The sequence below is a fragment of the Zea mays genome, chromosome 5 (genome assembly GCF_902167145.1).
Source record: "Zea mays cultivar B73 chromosome 5, Zm-B73-REFERENCE-NAM-5.0, whole genome shotgun sequence".
Taxonomy (NCBI): domain Eukaryota; kingdom Viridiplantae; phylum Streptophyta; class Magnoliopsida; order Poales; family Poaceae; genus Zea; species Zea mays.
The window spans coordinates 61662964-61680223 of record NC_050100.1 but is presented as its reverse complement, the minus strand read 5'-3'; the positions used below and the strand labels follow the sequence as shown (position 1 = coordinate 61680223).

General features: G+C 52.6%; 2 protein-coding genes across 6 annotated transcripts; one reads left to right on the top strand and one right to left on the bottom strand.

Moving 5' to 3' along the window:
* Positions 1 to 7720: 7720 nt before the first annotated feature.
* On the top strand, positions 7721 to 12997 carry LOC100280697 (cyclin-A2). Of its 5 annotated transcripts, none has more exons than XM_008645354.4 (13): positions 7721 to 8089; positions 9083 to 9394; positions 9511 to 9811; positions 10119 to 10225; positions 10518 to 10610; positions 11062 to 11195; positions 11288 to 11363; positions 11682 to 11758; positions 11847 to 11880; positions 11974 to 12123; positions 12222 to 12356; positions 12505 to 12581; positions 12698 to 12949. In XM_008645354.4, the coding sequence occupies exons 2-12, from the start codon at positions 9089 to 9091 to the stop codon at positions 12559 to 12561; spliced, it is 1470 nt and encodes a 489-aa protein (XP_008643576.1). In that variant the 5' UTR covers positions 7721 to 8089; positions 9083 to 9088; the 3' UTR covers positions 12562 to 12581; positions 12698 to 12949. The 5 variants fall into 5 exon arrangements, with proteins under 5 accessions (XP_008643576.1, XP_008643574.1, NP_001147088.2 ...); XM_035967981.1 differs by having other exon boundaries at positions 7857 to 8565; XM_008645352.4 differs by having other exon boundaries at positions 7754 to 8565; positions 12505 to 12997.
* Positions 12998 to 14815: 1818 nt separating this feature from the next.
* LOC100275515 (uncharacterized) lies at positions 14816 to 16365 on the bottom strand. Its single transcript, NM_001367378.1, has one exon. The coding sequence runs from the start codon at positions 16221 to 16223 to the stop codon at positions 14976 to 14978; it is 1248 nt and encodes a 415-aa protein (NP_001354307.1). The 5' UTR covers positions 16224 to 16365; the 3' UTR covers positions 14816 to 14975.
* Positions 16366 to 17260: the final 895 nt, after the last annotated feature.

Here is a 17260-nt window from a genome sequence, read left to right as displayed (position 1 = left end):
AGGTCGGTCCGTGGGCGGCCCTGGCTGTCTCGTCGGCGGAAGAACCTCTTCCAGCTGCCGTGGTGGAAGCCGACGCCGAGAACGGCTCCGAAGCCACTCGGGTCCGAGAGCCAGGCACGCGGCAGCTGCCAGCGCCACGGACGACAACCGCCCTTCCCCCCGATCACTGAGGGAAGGAACGGGCCACCGCCCACACAGGGGCCGACCCCAACTCGGCACACTCCCCTCCCCAGCCCTGGTGATGAAAATCCTTGAGGCTGAGGGAGGGGCAGAGGCCGCGGCCCGGTTCGCTCTCCCCCGCCATCGAACTAGAGGTCACCATCTTGGGTGACCGCCGGCGGAGGGGTGCAACCGGGATGCATGATGAAAATCCTTGAAGTCGAACGATGGCTGAAAGGTACCAACTCCCGCGGAGTTGCGTTCCTCCAACGACGAGGCGGAAAGACGACGGGTATCCCCCATCCGGGGGCTTGGAAGGTGGAAAGACACGACGCATAGGGGAGCGTGAAGACATGGTCGCCTTCCAAGAGGGTCACCCTCCTTTTAAAGGCGACTCTCCCTACTTGCGTCCCCAGCGGTCGTGGGCTGAGTCTTCTCCAACACGCTCCAAGGTCCTCCCCTACGGCGCGGGGGCTGGGTCCCACACGTCATGCAAGCCGGCCCAGAGCAGAAGAAGCCAAACCGCCGTGCGCGGTGCATGCAACCGCCCAGCGGTTACAAGCGGCTCTCCACTTTTGCCCAGACCAGCAGGCGAAAGGGCGGGCAGCCATGCAGGCGGCATGCAACCGCGCCAAGTAGGCGCACTTCTCCGACTCCCAACACGCCCAGCATGGAGGTCCAGGCCCATGCGTCATGCAACCGGCGCGCCGAATGCTTCGTGCATGCAACTGCACCGCCACTTGCGCCACCACCGCGCCTCCTCGACTGTGGAACCAATACCATGACTCGAGGCGACCCAGCGCACGACCCAGCAGCGCCAGCCTGGCGCGACGGTCAATGCGGCCAAAAATGGGCCGGCAGTAATGGCGGTGGCAGGCGGGCAGGAGCAGCGGTCACGTCGTCAGCCAAGCTTACGTCCCATCCGGGGGCAGCGAGAGAACCCTCTCTCACGGCGTGAAAACAACGCACCCGTGTTCCGCTCCTCGAACGGCTCGCGCACGCGCAACGGCCGCCCCGCGAACCACTCGCCCCGTCGCATTAACTCCACGGCGGGACAGGCGGCGCCTCTGGCAGGAGAAGCGAGCGACGCTTCGCCTTCGCCATAATGACCGCGTCAAAAAAAAGGTACGCTGCGTCGTTCGATTTCGTATCCTTTTCCTTTTTTCCTCTTTCTCTCTCTTGCAACAGGGACCGGGAAAGGGGGATACCCCGAAAAGGATCCTTCCCCGTGAAGGAACCAGGCTCCGAGCCTCCCTACTGATCAGAGGTTCGAAGGCTGACCCCTCGGAAGGGTTCAACAGCCGCCTCAGAGCACGTGGGCTCCACACCCACTACTGGTCAGAGGTTCGAAGGCTGGCCCCTCGGAAGGGTTCAACGGCCGCCTCAGGCTACTCGGGCTCCGCGCCCACTACTGATCAGGGGTTCGAAGGCTGGCCCCTGAAGGGTTCACAGCCGCCTCAGACACAGAGCGAGGGATGACCATGGGTACGTTCGATACATAACCAAGGCTCGGGCTGCGCTCCCGAGGTACCCTAGGACATTTCCGAGACCAGCGGGAACGATCTTGTAACGGAATCCCATCAGAGGGAGGCATCGAGCTCTCGGACCCCGTCGCCAGGGGACCGGGTCCGGTAGATCACCCGCAGGTACTTTTGGGCGCGCCTCTGGGCCTCTAGCCGACCCCTAACGAATGGGGCACGGACGTCCGCTCGGATCACCCGCCTGCAGCTCACCGGAGACACCATGTTCGGCGCCCACCGAGGGCAACATGGCGCTCTCCCCCCCTCCTCCTTGCGGAAAGGCGACGTAGGGGCGTATGTAAAAAAGTCGAGTCTGTCCCTGATCGCCCTCTCGCCCTGTGCAGAGGCTCGGGGGCTGCTCTCGCAAACCCGGCTCCGGCCAAACCGTTTACAGCGTCAACATACCAGCCCGAGAACTTGGGACCCGACCGTACACCCGGGCTACGACCAACTCGCATGAGGGAACGACCAGACCAGCCGAAGCATTGCGCGAGGCATTAAGACCTCGGAGGAGTCAAACCACTCCTCCGAGGCCTCGGGGGCTACACCCGGCGGGTGCGCTCGCGCGCACCCGCTGGAACAAAACGCAATCGAGAAAGGTTGGTCCCCTTGCAAAAAAGTGCGATGAAAGCCTCCAAGCGAGTGCTAACACTCCCTTCGAGGCTCGGGGGCTACTGTCGGGGACCATAATTAGGGGTACCCTCAAGGCTCCTAATTCTCAGCTGGTAACCCCCATCAGCATAAAGCTGCAAAGGCCTGATGGGTGCGATCAAGTCAGGGATCAGTCCATTCGAGGGCCTCGATCACGCCTCGCCCGTGCCTAGCCTCGGACAAGGGCAGCCGACCCCGGAGGATCTCCGCCTCGCCCGAGGCCCCCCTCCAGCGGCGAACATATTTCCGGCTCGCCCGAGGCCCTGTATTCGCCAAGAAGCAACCCTGACCAAATCGCCGCACCGACCGACCAAATCGCAGGAGCATTTAATGCAAAGGTGGCCTGACACCTTTATCCTGACGCGTGCCCCTCAGCCAACAGAGCCGAAGTGACCGCCGTCACTTCGCCGCTCCACTGACCGGTCTGACAGAAAGACAGCGCCGCCTGCGCCGCTCCGACTGCGGTGCCGCTTGACAGAGTGAGGCTGACAGGCAGTCATGCCCGGCCGCAGGCACCATAGGAAGCTCCGCTTCGCCCGACCCAGGGCTCGGACTCGGGCTAAGCCTCGGAAGACGGCGAACTCCGCTCCGCCCGACCCAGGGCACGGACTCGGGCTAAGCCCCGGAAGACGGTGAACTCCGCTCTGCCCGACCCAGGGCTCGGACTCGGGCTAAGCCCCGGAAGACGGCGAACTCCGCTCTGCCCGACCCAGGGCTCGGACTCGGGCTAAGCCCTGGAAGACGGCGAACTCCGTTCCGCCCGACCCAGGGCTCGGACTTGGGCTCAGCCCCAGAAGACGACGAATTCCGCTCCGCCCGACCCAGGGCTCGGACTTGGGCTCAGCCCCAGAAGACGATGAACTCCGCTTCGCCCGACCCTAGGACTCGAACTCCGCCCTGGCCTCAGCCAACGGCCTCCGCCTCGCCCGACCTAGGGGCTCGGACTCGACCTCGGCCATGGAAGACGGACTCGACCTCGACCTCGGAGGAGCCTTCGCATCGCCCAACCTAGGGCGCGGGCCGGCCACGTCAACGGGAGGCGCCATCATTACCCTACTCCAAGCTGACTCAGGCTACGGGGAACAAGACCGGCGTCCCATCTGGCTCGCTCCGCCAGATGGGCAATGATGGCGCCCCGCACGCTCCCTGACGATGGCGGCTCTCGGCCCCCTTACGGAAGCAAGAGGACGTCAGCAAGGACTCGACAGCCCCGACAGCTGTCCCTCCGCCAGGCTCCAGCGCTCCTCCGACGGCCACGACATCACACAAACCGGGCGCCAAAATCTCTCCGACCGCCACGATGGCGTGTACTTAGGGCGCTAGCTCTCCCCCGCTAGACACGTAGCACTCTGCTACACCCCCATTGTACACCTGGATCCTCTCCTTACGCCTATAAAAGGAAGGACCAGGGCCCTCTTAGAGAGGGTTGGCCGCACGGGGACGAGGACGAGACAGGCGCTCGCGCAAGGCCGCTCGCTCCCTCTCCCGTGTGGACGCTTGTAACCCCCTACTGCAAGCGCACCCGACCTGGGCGCGGGACGAACACGAAGGCCGCGGGATTTCTACCTCTCTCTCGCCCATCTCCGACCACCTCACTTCCCCCTTCGCGCTCGGCCTCGCACCGACCCATCTGGGCTAGGGCACGCGGCGACATTTCACTCGTCGGCTTAGGGACCCCCCGGTCTCGAAACGCCGACAGGATTATTATCAGTATTCCACCCAAAGCTCGGGGGCTACACCCACCAATGAATCCTCAACCCCTAAGGACAGAATGCTGATCTCTAAAGCATGGACCGACGACAAAATGCTGGTTTCTAAAGCATAAGATGAAAATAAATCAATGATTTCTAAAAAGCATGAGATGAATACCTTTGAGTGGATTATTTTAGGTAATCCACTCAAAGCTCGGGGGCTACACCCATTGGGTGCATTTCCGGTGCACCCAATGAATCCTCAACCCCTAAGGACAGAATGCTGATCTCTAAAGCATAAGCCGGTAACCGAGCACTGATTTCTGAAGTATAAGGCGAAGACCGTTGAAAGAGCTGAAGAAGGATAACAGAAGGTTGTTTTTACCGGATTGATTAAAGTTCAGAAGCAACAATTCGACAGGTGTACTTTCAGAGCATCCACTACATAAAATCAAAACCGCAAGCTGGACCTAGAATCTTTGGGCCGATTATTTCAAAATCAACTCAAAGATTGGGGGCTTGTGGGGGACAGATATCCCCCGAGTCCACTAGAAGGCTAGAAGGCCTCGCGAAAGGCTTTGGGCCCATTACTTCGCTAGGCCATCCCTTCGTGGGCCAAGGGAGGAACCGCTGGCAGAATGGATTAACGCAAGATTGGATAGACTCGAGCCCATGCGGTTCATTAGGTTTAAGCATTATCCACAACATTGATCCGATTCTCCCACGCAACACCCTCAGACGTCGAAACTAAATAAGGATAAGTCGACATGATTATAGGAAGATAAGTTCAGTTGGTTCACTATTACTTAGGTGCACGTTGTTATCATACCCACATGTAACGCCCCACGGTCGAGTATATAAGGCCTAGGGGGCACCCCATCAAAAGATAGGTCACTCATTAGCCATCTACTCCATTCTCTAGCATCCTCCATACTAGAGAATCCCCCTGTAACCCACCACATAAAGATCCACACCAGGAAGTAGGGTGTTACGCCTCTCTAAGCAGCCCGAACCTGTATAAAATTGTTTATCGTCTCTCGTGCGCCTAGCACGAACCATCGAGCTACAGTCGGTAACACCGTCCTACCCAAAAGCACCTCGAGGGGTAACCCCGGGTGCGCGGTCGAGTCCCAAACACCGACAATACTAGAGCAAAAGAATAGACTCCAAGACACAATCAAAGCATCAAATCCTCTCCAAGTTCTAAAATCAAGTCAAGTGATAAAAAATGCTTAGTGACTTGAGAGAGAGTGATTTGTGTTTCTTTTGTTGCTCTTGTTGCTTGGTTGCTTTCTTCTTCTTCTCATTCTAAACTTCTCAAGTGTTTGGTAAAGCAAGAGAGAGACACCTAATTGTGTGGTGATCCTTGCGGGGTCTTAGTGACCCGTGTGATTAAGAAGAAGCACTCGATCGGTCTAAGTGACCGATTGAGAGAGGGAAAGGGTTGAAATAGACCCGGCCTTTATGGCCTCCTCAATAGGGAGTAGGTTCATTGGAACCGAATCTCGGGAAACAAATCACCGTGTTCATTTGTGTTGATCTGTATCACTCGATTTGTTTCTTCCCTCTCCCCTCTCTCTAAAGTTTCGTTGCTCATATTATTTTGAGTTGGCTCCCAAAGTTATTCGCATTGATTGAGCAACTCATAGCAAGAGGAACTATCTTCCGCACTCCGAATTCACTATTATTTATTTCTAACCCTAACCCCGGGTGAAGTGCGTGTTCAAAGTTTATAATCTTCAGGTTTCGCCTATTCACCCCCTCCAGGCGACTTTCAAGTCATTTGGCATGGACCGCGCCCCGACCCATGCATAGTGTCAGATCGGGTCGGGTTAGCCCGTGCGTCCCTATTGGACGAGTTGGTTTTATGGGTTGGGTCAAGTTTTTGGCATTGGGTTATGTTTTTTCGGGTTGGGTTGGGTTTTGGTTCGAAAATCATGGCCCGTACCAGGCCCGTGTATTGGTGTGGGTCGAAAACTATGGCTCGTACCTGTCCGTCGCATTGATCGATTCAGGTTTTTTCAAGTGGGTCGGGTCGGGTGGCCCATGATCAGGTCTAAATGGGTGGGGTGGGATTGGGAAATGTCGGGGGTGAGTAATTGGGGTCGGTGAATGGCAATTGGGAGATGCTTGGATGGGTGAAAACCTATTTTTTGTATATATATTTCCTAAGACGGTCCTATATGTCAGGCTTATGGAGCGGGTTTAGCAGATATGCAGGTGTGTATATTGTTTTCTTTACCCGCTAAAAAATAATCACATGATCTATTGTCCTATCCTTATCCTTATCCTTGCCCCGGATATAAAACCGCGCCAATATCCACATCCATCTTGTTTATTATCTACGAGCACACAATTATTTCATGTATGTTGCCATCTGTATTTCTAATCCTCTTGAACATTACATGTTGAGGCAAAAAACTTCTCTGAGGCCTTGACCTTTTCCTTGGTCTCCATCTTATAGACTCATTGTAGCTTCATGAATGTGATTTCTTTGCTGATAGTTGTGAACTCATCGCCTCTACGAAGGAACAATGTGATATCACTCTACCACAATTTGGCTTGAGGCTTCGGATAATCTTGAATTCGCAACCGTCGAGACCTGAGTCTATATCACTGATACAAAATTAACACGATGTTTAAGTACACAAGAAAAATATAATGCAACGAGTGACCAAGATCCCTTGTTACTCATACTTTCATCACACCCAGAAGTCTTACGTTCTCCCTCCTCCTTTGGCACTAAAGAACAGAGTCTTACGCTCTCACACCCAAAAGTCTTACGCTATCTCCCCTATCCTATTTGCTATCTCTTCTACTATTTCGAATTCTCTCGCTAGAAAGGTACTCAAGGACACCATCGATGGAAGTACAGGCTTGAATTGTCAGTAGGGATGGCAACGAGGAATTCCCCATCAGATTTTAGCTCCCCATCCCTGTTCCCACGATGAAATTTTTTCCCATTGGTGATCCCCCACGAACACTTGCTGGGACATTTTTTCTCCATCCCTTTTCCCCACAGGGTTAAATCCCCCCGTCGGAGATCTCTGTCCCCGTTTAAATTATAATTATATCGTACTTCATTTATTGTTAATGTCAAACATTGTCACTTCTATACATTGTTAGATTAGATGCACAAATCATCACGTGTATATTAAAATGAACATATTTGTACAACAATGATCTTTTGACAAGGTAATTATTTATTTTTATTATTGACTATTACATGAAAACATTGTCACATATAAGTTTAACGGGTCCCTGCGGGGCACGGGGATGAGGAATGCTTCTCCATCCCTATCCACGTTTACCCGCCGGGGGAGATTTTTTTTCCGTTTATATCCTCATGTGGGAAGAAAATCCCCCACCCCTATCACCTAAGGGCTAGTTTGGAAACTTAAATCCCCTTCGGGATTGAAGGAGATTGGAGAAGAAAATCAATCCCCTCCAATCCTGAAGAGGATTTGAGGTTCGCAAAGTAGAGGAATTCACCGCGGGAAATCGTGGAATCGGATCCCATTGCCATCTCTAATTGGGAGCCTGTTCACTTGATGTTGGGCCTTTGGCACGGCTTGAAGGAGACCATATTTCCTACTGGCCTTACAGCCCAGTAGCCCACGCTACCGCCGCCTACCCGGGCCGACGCCGCGACGCAGATCTCCAGGGCCAGGGACCACTTGGCGTTTCAAGACTGGGAAACGGAAACGGACAGCGCATTCAGCACCGGCCGTTCGAATTTTGAAACCCTCACCGAGTCCATCCATTTTTTCCCTCTCCTCTCTCCTCCGCTCCTCCGCTCCGGTCTCCGCCCTCCCTCACCTCTCCGTCCCAAAAAGGGCAACGAAATCCAGACACCGCTCCCCATCTCCCCTTCCTTCCTTTCCTACTCCCACACTCCCCCACCCTCCACTAGTACTAGTACTAGTACTAGTACCACAACCACCCCACCGGGAAAAAACCCAACAAGGGGTAGGGCCGCCGCCGCCGCCAGCGCCGCCGTGCAGATCGCGGCCGGATCTACGGCGCTGGGGCACGGGGGTCCCCGGATCGACGACGCCTCCGCCGAGGGTGAGCCTAGCTTCCTCGCCTCTTCATCCCCGGCCCCGCCTTCACGTCGGGTTCTTGTGCGGGCTTCTTCCTCCTATTCTCGCTGCCTCCAGGAACCTAGGGGGCTAGGCTGTCATTCTTGGAGGGGAGAGTACTCTTGGGGCTTGGGACGGGGCCAAGAAACCCTCTTGCGCCGGCCTTGACTTGACCGCCCCAAGATCGAGGACGAACCATTCTCGTTCTTTCTGCGAATAAAGCTTCTTTTTGGTGAGATTGTCCTATCCTGGACGGCTGGGTGCTTGGCGGTACCGTCTAGCGTGCCAAAGAATCGTCGACGCGTTCCCATTGCCGCATTACAAGAGCTTTTTCGGCGGATTATGTGGTCTGACCATGGTGCATTCTTGATCCGGATGTTGTCATGTGTCGCGGACTCACTGTTGCACCGTTCGTTTTAATTTCACAATGTGAACGCAGCAGTTCCTCAGAGATCCAAATAGGTAATCCTTCTTACGATGTGTGAAGAGATAATTTTCTTCTAAAAAAGGAAAAGAAAGAAAATTGGGGTGCAGATTTGCCACACAAAAGGAAATACAACTGGCCCAGTCCAGAGCTTGGATTGTTTATGTTCAAATTGTGGGTTTCTCATGCTTTTTCTGTAGAATTCCAACATGAGCAAGTAATGCGTTTAGATGATTCCGACTTGAACAGGCCTGCTATGTGGTGTTTATGTGATTGGTATGCCCTGTACTGTGCCTGTTTGTTCCTCCTCTGACTTACAAGTTTAATACATCAATGGTTTGACATTAAATCTCTTGAATACAAATATGATTTCATTTCAACTTTCCGACGAGGTTTTGTTAGAAACTTTTACAACCTTGCTCTTCAGTTGTTGAGTTTTCCACCATTTCTCGTGATTCCTAAGTGCATAGTACTGTTCACTTGTTCAACTCCCCAATACTATACCACAAGCCACTTGCATGAAGTCACATAGTCTTTTTATTTTACAACACTCAGGTTCGGATGGCTATGCGAAAAGAAAACCCTGTGCTTAATGCTTGTCAAGCATCCAATGGCCGGATCACGCGAGCTCAAGCTGCTGCAAATCGTCGAAGCTTTGGAACTTTCCCTTCTGTTCCATTGCCTGCAAAAACCGAACGAAAACAGACTGCACAAGGGAAGGCAAAACGAGGTTCTTCATATGACAACACCAGTGCAAGTGTTGCACTTTCAGGCCCCCAGCCTAAAAGGCGCACAGTACTCAGGGATGTGACCAATTTGAGCAATGCTAACTCTAACAAAAGTTTTGCTGCTGCACCGAAGCTTCAGGTATCAAGATGTTCCAAACATAACTGCATTATCTTGCAATGAATTCTTGCCGCGTACTGTTTTCTTGACATTGCAAATGTAGTAGAATGACAAGGTTAACTCTATTTTTTGTTCAGACAAAGCCCTCTCTAAGGACTGGAAGAACCGTGAGCAAAAGCAAGCCGTGCGCAAAAAAGATTCCTAAAAAACCACCACCAGCTGGTAATGGAAGTGCATTGACTAATGTTTTGAACATTGCTGAAGAAACACAAGCGGAGAAGATTTTGGCAGAGAGAGTGGAACCCGTTCTGTTGCTTGAGAACAGGGGGCCACTTTCATTGCAGAATGTTGAAAGGAACAGGGACAGTGCTTGTCATGAGGTATTCTTTGAGGAAAGAAACCTCAGGGATAAATGTGAACCTTCTGTGTCAAAGAATGGTCAGTTCCATTTTGTTTTTGAGCTTTAACATTCGCTTTTAAAAATTGGCTAGCATCACAGCCACACTGAGTCTGCATAATGTTCAAGGCTTTTCTTACCTTAACATGTTACACAATGCAGCTGGCAGCCTGGCACCCTTAGTTTTACTTGACTATAATCTTAATGGTCTTTAATAGAGTAGTAGAAATTTGAAGAAACTAAAGCTTGCTGTTAATTTTCTCTGTTTTTTCATTTCTGAATACCTGTAGATAGTCTTAACGTTTCTGATTAGTGGCCATCTGCTAAAGATTCTGTATTTTCTTCCAGGGGACTCTTATGTGTTAGACATTGTAGATATCGACAAAGATAATGGCAATCCTCAAATGTGTGCTTCCTACGTTGTGGAGATATACTCAAACCTAATGGCTTCAGAGGTATGCTGTTGTCTTTTGATCAAAACAGAAATGCTGCATAATTGTACTCCCTCCATTCCAAATTATAAGACATTTTGGTTTTTATAGATACATTACTTTTACCATGTCTTATAATTTGGAATAGAGAGTACTATTTAGGCAGAATTCTTATTCTTTAAATATATATATCTTAGATGTATATTAATCATATAAGAATTAAGAACTCAAGTTTTACATTTCTGTGTTATATTCTTGGCACATTGTGCATGTTTAAACGGTACACGTCTATCTTTATGTTTATGTCATTCCACAGCTTATGAGAAGACCAAGTCCAAATTACATGGAGGGTTTGCAACGGGACATCACAAAGGGCATGAGAGAAATACTCATTGATTGGCTTGTGGAGGTTGTTATATCCTTAATTCTATTTGGACTTATTCTGATTTGTATACATGATTTGTTCAACTTTATTATTAAGTTGCTATCAGATGAGTCAACTTTCGTGTTTTGTAGCATAGTTTGCATAGAAACTGGTGCACATATCTACCAGATGTGAATTATGACCCACTAAATAAGAAAGTTACTGTTATTTGATGCAAATAAAAAGGAGATGAGTTTTATTATATGTTTGAATCAGTTCGTGATGATCCTTTTATCTCTTGTTCTTGCAGCAGTGCCTGATATATTGAAGTGTCTAAATAATGTTTACTTTCTTTAGAGACAGTCTTTGTACATCGGATGGACAATGTGGCATCTGGCTTTTCTTTTGTCTTTTGATGAAAATATCGTAGACCTTTTACTGTTTATTACTTTTCGTGACTCAGCTTAAGGTGTCTTATATATTGTCTTCGTCACAGGTTTCTGAAGAATACAAGCTTGTTCCAGACACGCTGTACCTAACTGTATATCTTATTGACCGGTTTCTTTCTCGGAACTACATTGAAAGACAGAGACTACAACTTGTGGGAATAACAAGCATGCTTGTTGCCTCGTGAGTTTTATGCTCTATCCATTTTATTTTTGAAGTGGAAAACATCAAAATACATAGGGAATTTGTAATATGAAATTTTGATTCATCTGCAGGAAATATGAAGAGATATGTGCTCCTCGAGTAGAAGAGTTCTGTTTCATAACCGACAATACATACACAAAAGCAGAGGTACTTGTTTCATGTGAAGTTGAGGGGAACTTAGGGTCTCCTTGGGAGAGCTTTGGGGCGCTCTGGCTCCCAGCCGACCGGCATCCGACAATACACGTGTTCAACGGACTGGCTCTGGCTCGGTCTGGTTCCGTGAATAACGTTCTCACAGTTGACGGCTCTCTCCCAGGAGCCGAGCAAAGGTGGCTCTGTGGTCAGAGCCGGAGCAGCAGAAAGAGCCAGAGCCCGAGCATCCGAGAGCGCTCCCAAAGAGACCCTTATTACATATATGAAAGGGCACACTGAATTTGTATATCTGATAGCACTCTGATCCATTAGGTGCTGAAAATGGAGAGCCAGCTGCTGAATGACCTGGGATTTAACCTTTCTGTTCCAACTACAAAAACATTTCTCAGGTTACTTTTGTGAAACGTGCCTAGTAATTCTTTTGAAATGGGAAACCACTGCAGCATTACTAACATGCCTTTCCTTTATTTTTATCAGGAGATTCCTTAGAGCGGCACAAGCATCTCGTAAAGTAAGATTGGCATCAAATCTTACAGCAACCATTTTCATTTGAGTTATGCATAAGTGTTTGATCTAAGCACTAAGTTCTGAAGTTTATCTGCAGACTCCTTCTATGACTTTAGGATTTCTGGCCAATTATCTCGCGGAGTTGACTTTGACCGAATATGAGTTCTTGAAATTTCTTCCGTCGTTGGTGGCAGCATCGGCCGTGTTTCTTGCTAGATGGACGCTTGACCAATCCGACCTCCCATGGGTACGCATAAGAAACACTTGGCACATACAGCAGCACATGCTTTCAAAAAAAAAGAACTTGGTTTTATCCCTGACCTGTGGCTGTTCAATCGTGTGCAGAACCAGACTCTAGAGCACTACACCTCTTACAAATGCTCTGACATTCAATTGTGTGTCTGTGCTCTACGGGAACTCCAGCATAACACCAGTAACTGCCCTCTTAACGCCATCCGCGAGAAGTACAGGCATCAAAAGGTAATCTTTATGTTGGAAAAACTCGTACAACATTGCTTAAGCGAAGTTTTCAGTTACACACTTTGGTAGAGGCAAGTAGATCTAAAAGGAGGACTGCCGAGCTTAACACCGTCGATCTATCTTCTAACACCTGGTTGTTCTGTTGCAGTTTGAATGCGTAGCGAACCTAACTTCACCGGAGTTCCCTCGGTCGTTCTTCAGCTGACACGCCAATGGCACCGATTGGTGAGCAACGTTAGCAGCAGCCGTAGCGCAGGTTGCGTTAACATTATTGTAGCATCCCCTTTTACCCCCCAATGTCTGATTTGGCTGTGTGTTGTTATCGAGCTGCTGTGTCCCAGCCTGGCCTTTTTCGAGTCGCAAGTGAGATGAAGAAGGACAGAGAGATGGCTCCTTGGCTTTTCTTTTGTTTGTTTGACGTAAAAGGTTCACCCGGTTGTAAACAACACTGTGTGTAGGGCTTTTTGCTTGGGCTGTTGTTAATTAACTGTAAGGGGAGATGGTCCGGCTGGCTTGTATGACGACAAACGACGGGATGATGTTTGTGTTGACACAATTCGTTCATTGGTAGCCTCGGAATGGAAATTAGTTTATTGCCAGTGATTACTCTGGATGGAATGACTGATTGAGTGTTTGTTATATATACATGTGCCTGATTTTACAGGATCTGTAAAGTTTTTTTGGATGACTAGGGAATAGGGATCTCTGTAAGTGCATCTCCAAGGATCTCTTCATTTTTTTTCTGTTTATTTGTTAGTCTGTTTTCATTTTCATAAATATTACACTTTATATGCAGCATCTCACTTCAACAGACTATCTATCTAGTTTAGTCATAGTGGCTAGTCAAAAAATTAGTTGGTGAGTTATTTCGCTGTTGAGTAGCCAAAATTTGGTTTGACGAGCCACCTCGGAGATGCTCTAAGGTTTGTGTGGCTTTTGAATTTCTTTTGTTCTCTAGTTATCTTTTGTCGTCCACTTGGACAGGTTATTCAACTGAATTGTTTTTTTCCCCTTGAGTTCACCGTGTTACGTTTCCTGTTTTTTTTTTCCGCATATTTTGTTTTCTACGGAGCTACTTGTTCCTTGCGATGGTCCCTGCTTCTTGCACGTTCTTGTTCATTTGTACACCAGACCAGGTGTTGTGGTTCTTTTTCCTCGTGTTATTCCCGTTTTTTTTTTCTGGCTCAGGTTATTCCCATTGTTTTTCCCGTTACAATTTCTCATTTACTCGTCAACATCCTCTGCGCGGGGCCCGCACAGCTGTTTTTTCTCTCCTTGTTTCCTTTGGAATCCCTACACTTGTCACAGGTTTTCTGACGATATTTCGATTGCGAACCAAGCACATGATGAGTGATGACATGAACAACTGGATCCTGGGGATTGTGCTTGTTCAGCCCGCGGGCCCTATTCAAAAGCCTTTCCGGTGTCAAATGATAGTAGTTGGTAATATAAAATTTATCCTATACATCCTTCAGGCTCCCATTTCCATTTGGTGACTCTCCCGAAAAGGGGACGCCGGCCTTTGCGCTTCCGCAGGCGGCAAGCCGGCAAATGAAATTTAAGGCGCGGGGAGGGCAGGTCAGGTCGACTGGTCGCCGCGCCGGTGACATCAGGCATGAGATGAGCCGACGGCGGGCGGGCGGGCGCCCTGTGCGCATCGCAATTTATTATACGCCTCCCGCCTTTTCGCGCCGCGGACGCGGATGCGGATGCGGATGCCGTCCTCCATACACCCCACGACCGCCGTCGCAGTCGCGGTCGCCGTCGCTGGCCGGCCCCGCCCGCCTTTCCTGATTGAATGAGCCAAACCACGGAAAGCTGCCGCATTGATGGCCGGCCGGCCGGCCGTTCCCGCGCGCCTGCAACCGACGGGCGCCTACTTTTCAGCTCCACCAATGCTCGACCAGACCACCACACACGACCCCATCCCTGCCGGCGCCACGTACGACGTCCACGGCGCAAGGGGGCCTGCCGGTAGTAGACTAGACGTTGGGGCACCGTACGGGCTACGGCGGTCGGGTCGCGGCGACGGCGACCCACGCCTGGGCGCGCGCCCGCCTGTGTCTGGTGGCCGTGTGGACGAGACGACACCCTCAGGCTGCCATGTCTGACCGCCCGGAGAGGGAGGCGGCGACGTGCACCGCGCGTGGATGGCCGGCACCGGCACCGGCACGCCACATCCATATGCACGGTACAGGATCCCCGGGGAAGATCCGGTTCGCCGCCCGCCGCGAAAGAACCGACCGCGTCGCCAACCGTGCACATTCCTTTCGATTCCCTTGGTCTCTGGGTACATACAACGTCTGCTTCCGCGCTCGTGCCTCCAGCAGTCCTACGAATCTGCCGTGTCATGTCGTGCCAGGAAAGAGTCTAGAAAACACAGCAAGTGCCGTGTGTATACGGGGGGTATGGTATCTCGATTTCTCAATGGAATGGAATGGAATGATCCAGCACGCTAGTAGAATCAAACTCTCTGCAAGGAAGGAGATGCGAACGTCTGGAGGTGGAGTCGGATCATGAGCAGCAGGTGGCAGTGTGTGCGCCGTCTCTTGTACAGCACGTGTAGCGAATCCAACGAGCATGCAATCCGCCATTCCCAGACGACGTGGCGGGAACCTGCTAGTCCGCGCGCGCCATCCGGGGCAGCACGTGCAGCGCCACCACCCGCTTCCCCGGCGGCGCCGCCACCTCCCAGACGCGGGGCCGGAGCTCCGCGGCGGCGGGGGCACCCCACCGCCGTGGCCGTGAGGGCGCCACGTCGACCACGAGCACCTTGTCGCCACCCTGGGCCGCCACGCACACCCGGCCCCCGCCAGCCGCCATCTCGGCGGCGCCCTTGAGCCGCTCCGACTCCACTACCGTGCGCCACCGGTCCCCGGCCCAATCGTAGGCGCTCAGCGCCCCGCGCTCCTCGTCCACCACGAAGATAGTCGTCTCGTCCTCGTCGCCGCCAGCGGCCGCGGCCGCGGCCGGGCCCTTCCAGCCAGCGAGCATCCCGGGCGGCATGTCCTCCCACCGCGCGGCGCGCAGGTCGAAGACGGCGCCCTCCTTGGCGCCGCGGCCGCGGAGGCTGACCATGCACACCTTCCCCGCGGCGCAGACGGCCTCCGCGGCGTCGCGGCTGAACCGCGCGTCGCGCATGGGCGGGATCGGCTCCCACGCCGCGGCCGCGGCGGCGTCCGCGGCCGGGTCCCACGTGGCGCCGGACCGGGCGTCGCTGGCGTCGTAGCCCGCGCCGACTCCGCCCGCAACGAACACGCGACCGCGGGCCGCGCCCGCCGCGCACCACCGGCGCGGCGCGAACGGGAGGCGCGGGCCGAGCCGCCACGAGCGGGCGGCCGGGTCGAAGACCACGGGGCGGGGCAGCGCCGGGGCGAGCGCCCGCGTGGAGCCGGCCACGAGCACGAGCCTGCCCCCCGCGGCCACGGACTGGAGCGGGAGCCGGCGGGACAGGAAGGCCGGGTGCCACAGCCTGGGCGGCGGCGACGGCATCGGCGGCGCGGGAAGCTCGTCCCACCGCCCCGCCACGGCGTCGTAGGCCGCGAACGAGACGCCGCTGCCGGCGAAGGCGGCGGCGTCGTCGAGCACGGCGTAGAGCGCGAGGAACGGCGGGAACGAGGGCGAGTAGAGGAGGCGGCGCCAGGGGCGGCAGACGGCGTGCAGGAGGCGCGGCGGGAGCGGGGCGAGGCAGAGCTGGGCGAGGTGGTCCGGCAGGCCCGGGAGCAGGGGCTGCTCCTCCTGCTCCGGCTCCGCGTCCATGTGCGCCGGCGCCGCGGCCGTGCGGTGCCGCTTGTTGGGCTCAGCTGCTCCGGCGGCCGTGGCGGGGGCCTGCCAGTACGGGCGCTTGGCCGCGGCGGGTGCAGCCATGGTGGATGCGGCCGTACTAGTAGTAGGCGGGCCGGCGCGTCGTTGCTTGCGCTCGCACGGCGAACCCCTTGTAGTTCAGTAGTACTAGTATTATATGGCGGCGTGCGCGTGCATCATGTGGTGGCCGACGGCGATGTGGCGTGGTGGTGTGGTGGTGGTGCAGCCAGTTAATCTGGAAAGGTGCCGGTGCCGCCGCATGGCAGGGGCAGGGGAGGAGGACGGCTAGCAAGTGGCCGGTCTTGTTTTGGGCAGGCAGGCAGGCGGGCGCCGGCAGGTGTTGAACGGATCAGCAGCTGGCGATCCTCCTCCTCCTACCTACGCCTCTCGACACATTTGGTGGACCCTAGTTTCCTTTGGGCCACGCGGTCGGCAGCAGCATGCAAGTTGCACAGACAGGGCCATATCAGTCTTTCCGATGGCTTTGCCGACTTTACGAATTACGACCTCGCATACGTAGATTCTAACTCTAACCACCTTGGTTGTACACCACTCCTCACAATGAAGATTTCATGTTTCTGTTTTCAAAAATGCTATATTAGATTTATGGATGAATGAAATACCCTCTTTCAATAGAAAGTTTTATCTCACTATTTCATATATAAACATACTTCTTAAATGCTGCATATAAATAACCAATAGAATTTACTCAATTATATGAAGATGAAACAAAACACTCTCAGTAGAGGTTTCACACAGTTTCCAAGACATTGGAAACGGGTTAACATGGTTTCATCCCCATGAAACTCCATAAAACTCTTTCTTTTTAAATGATGTGACATGTCATCCAAATAGTTGATGTGGCAGGCTAATTAATATATGAAACACCTCATGAAACCTCCATTGTAAATAGACTAATCTGTGCAAACTATCTCGCTCGCGGTCTCGCCTCCAATGAATTTAGACAATTAAACGAATCCGTTAATTCAGTTAAATATTTTTTTCATGCCAGTAAACCGTACACACGACGAGTTTTTTTTAAGAATTTCTCGTTTTCATAATTATCTATATAAAGTCCTAAATACCCCTGAATTTAAGAT

Bases quoted from the DNA above. Each gene is read 5' to 3' on its own strand.
- LOC100280697 (XM_008645352.4), top strand. From the start codon at position 9,089: ATGGCTATGCGAAAAGAAAACCCTGTGCTTAATGCTTGTCAAGCATCC. The intron at 11,364-11,681 runs GTACTTGTTTCA...CTGATCCATTAG, and splicing joins ATACATACACAAAAGCAGAG to GTGCTGAAAATGGAGAGCCA. The intron at 11,759-11,846 runs GTTACTTTTGTG...TATTTTTATCAG, and splicing joins ACTACAAAAACATTTCTCAG to GAGATTCCTTAGAGCGGCAC.
- LOC100275515 (NM_001367378.1), bottom strand. From the start codon at position 16,223: ATGGCTGCACCCGCCGCGGCCAAGCGCCCGTACTGGCAGGCCCCCGCC.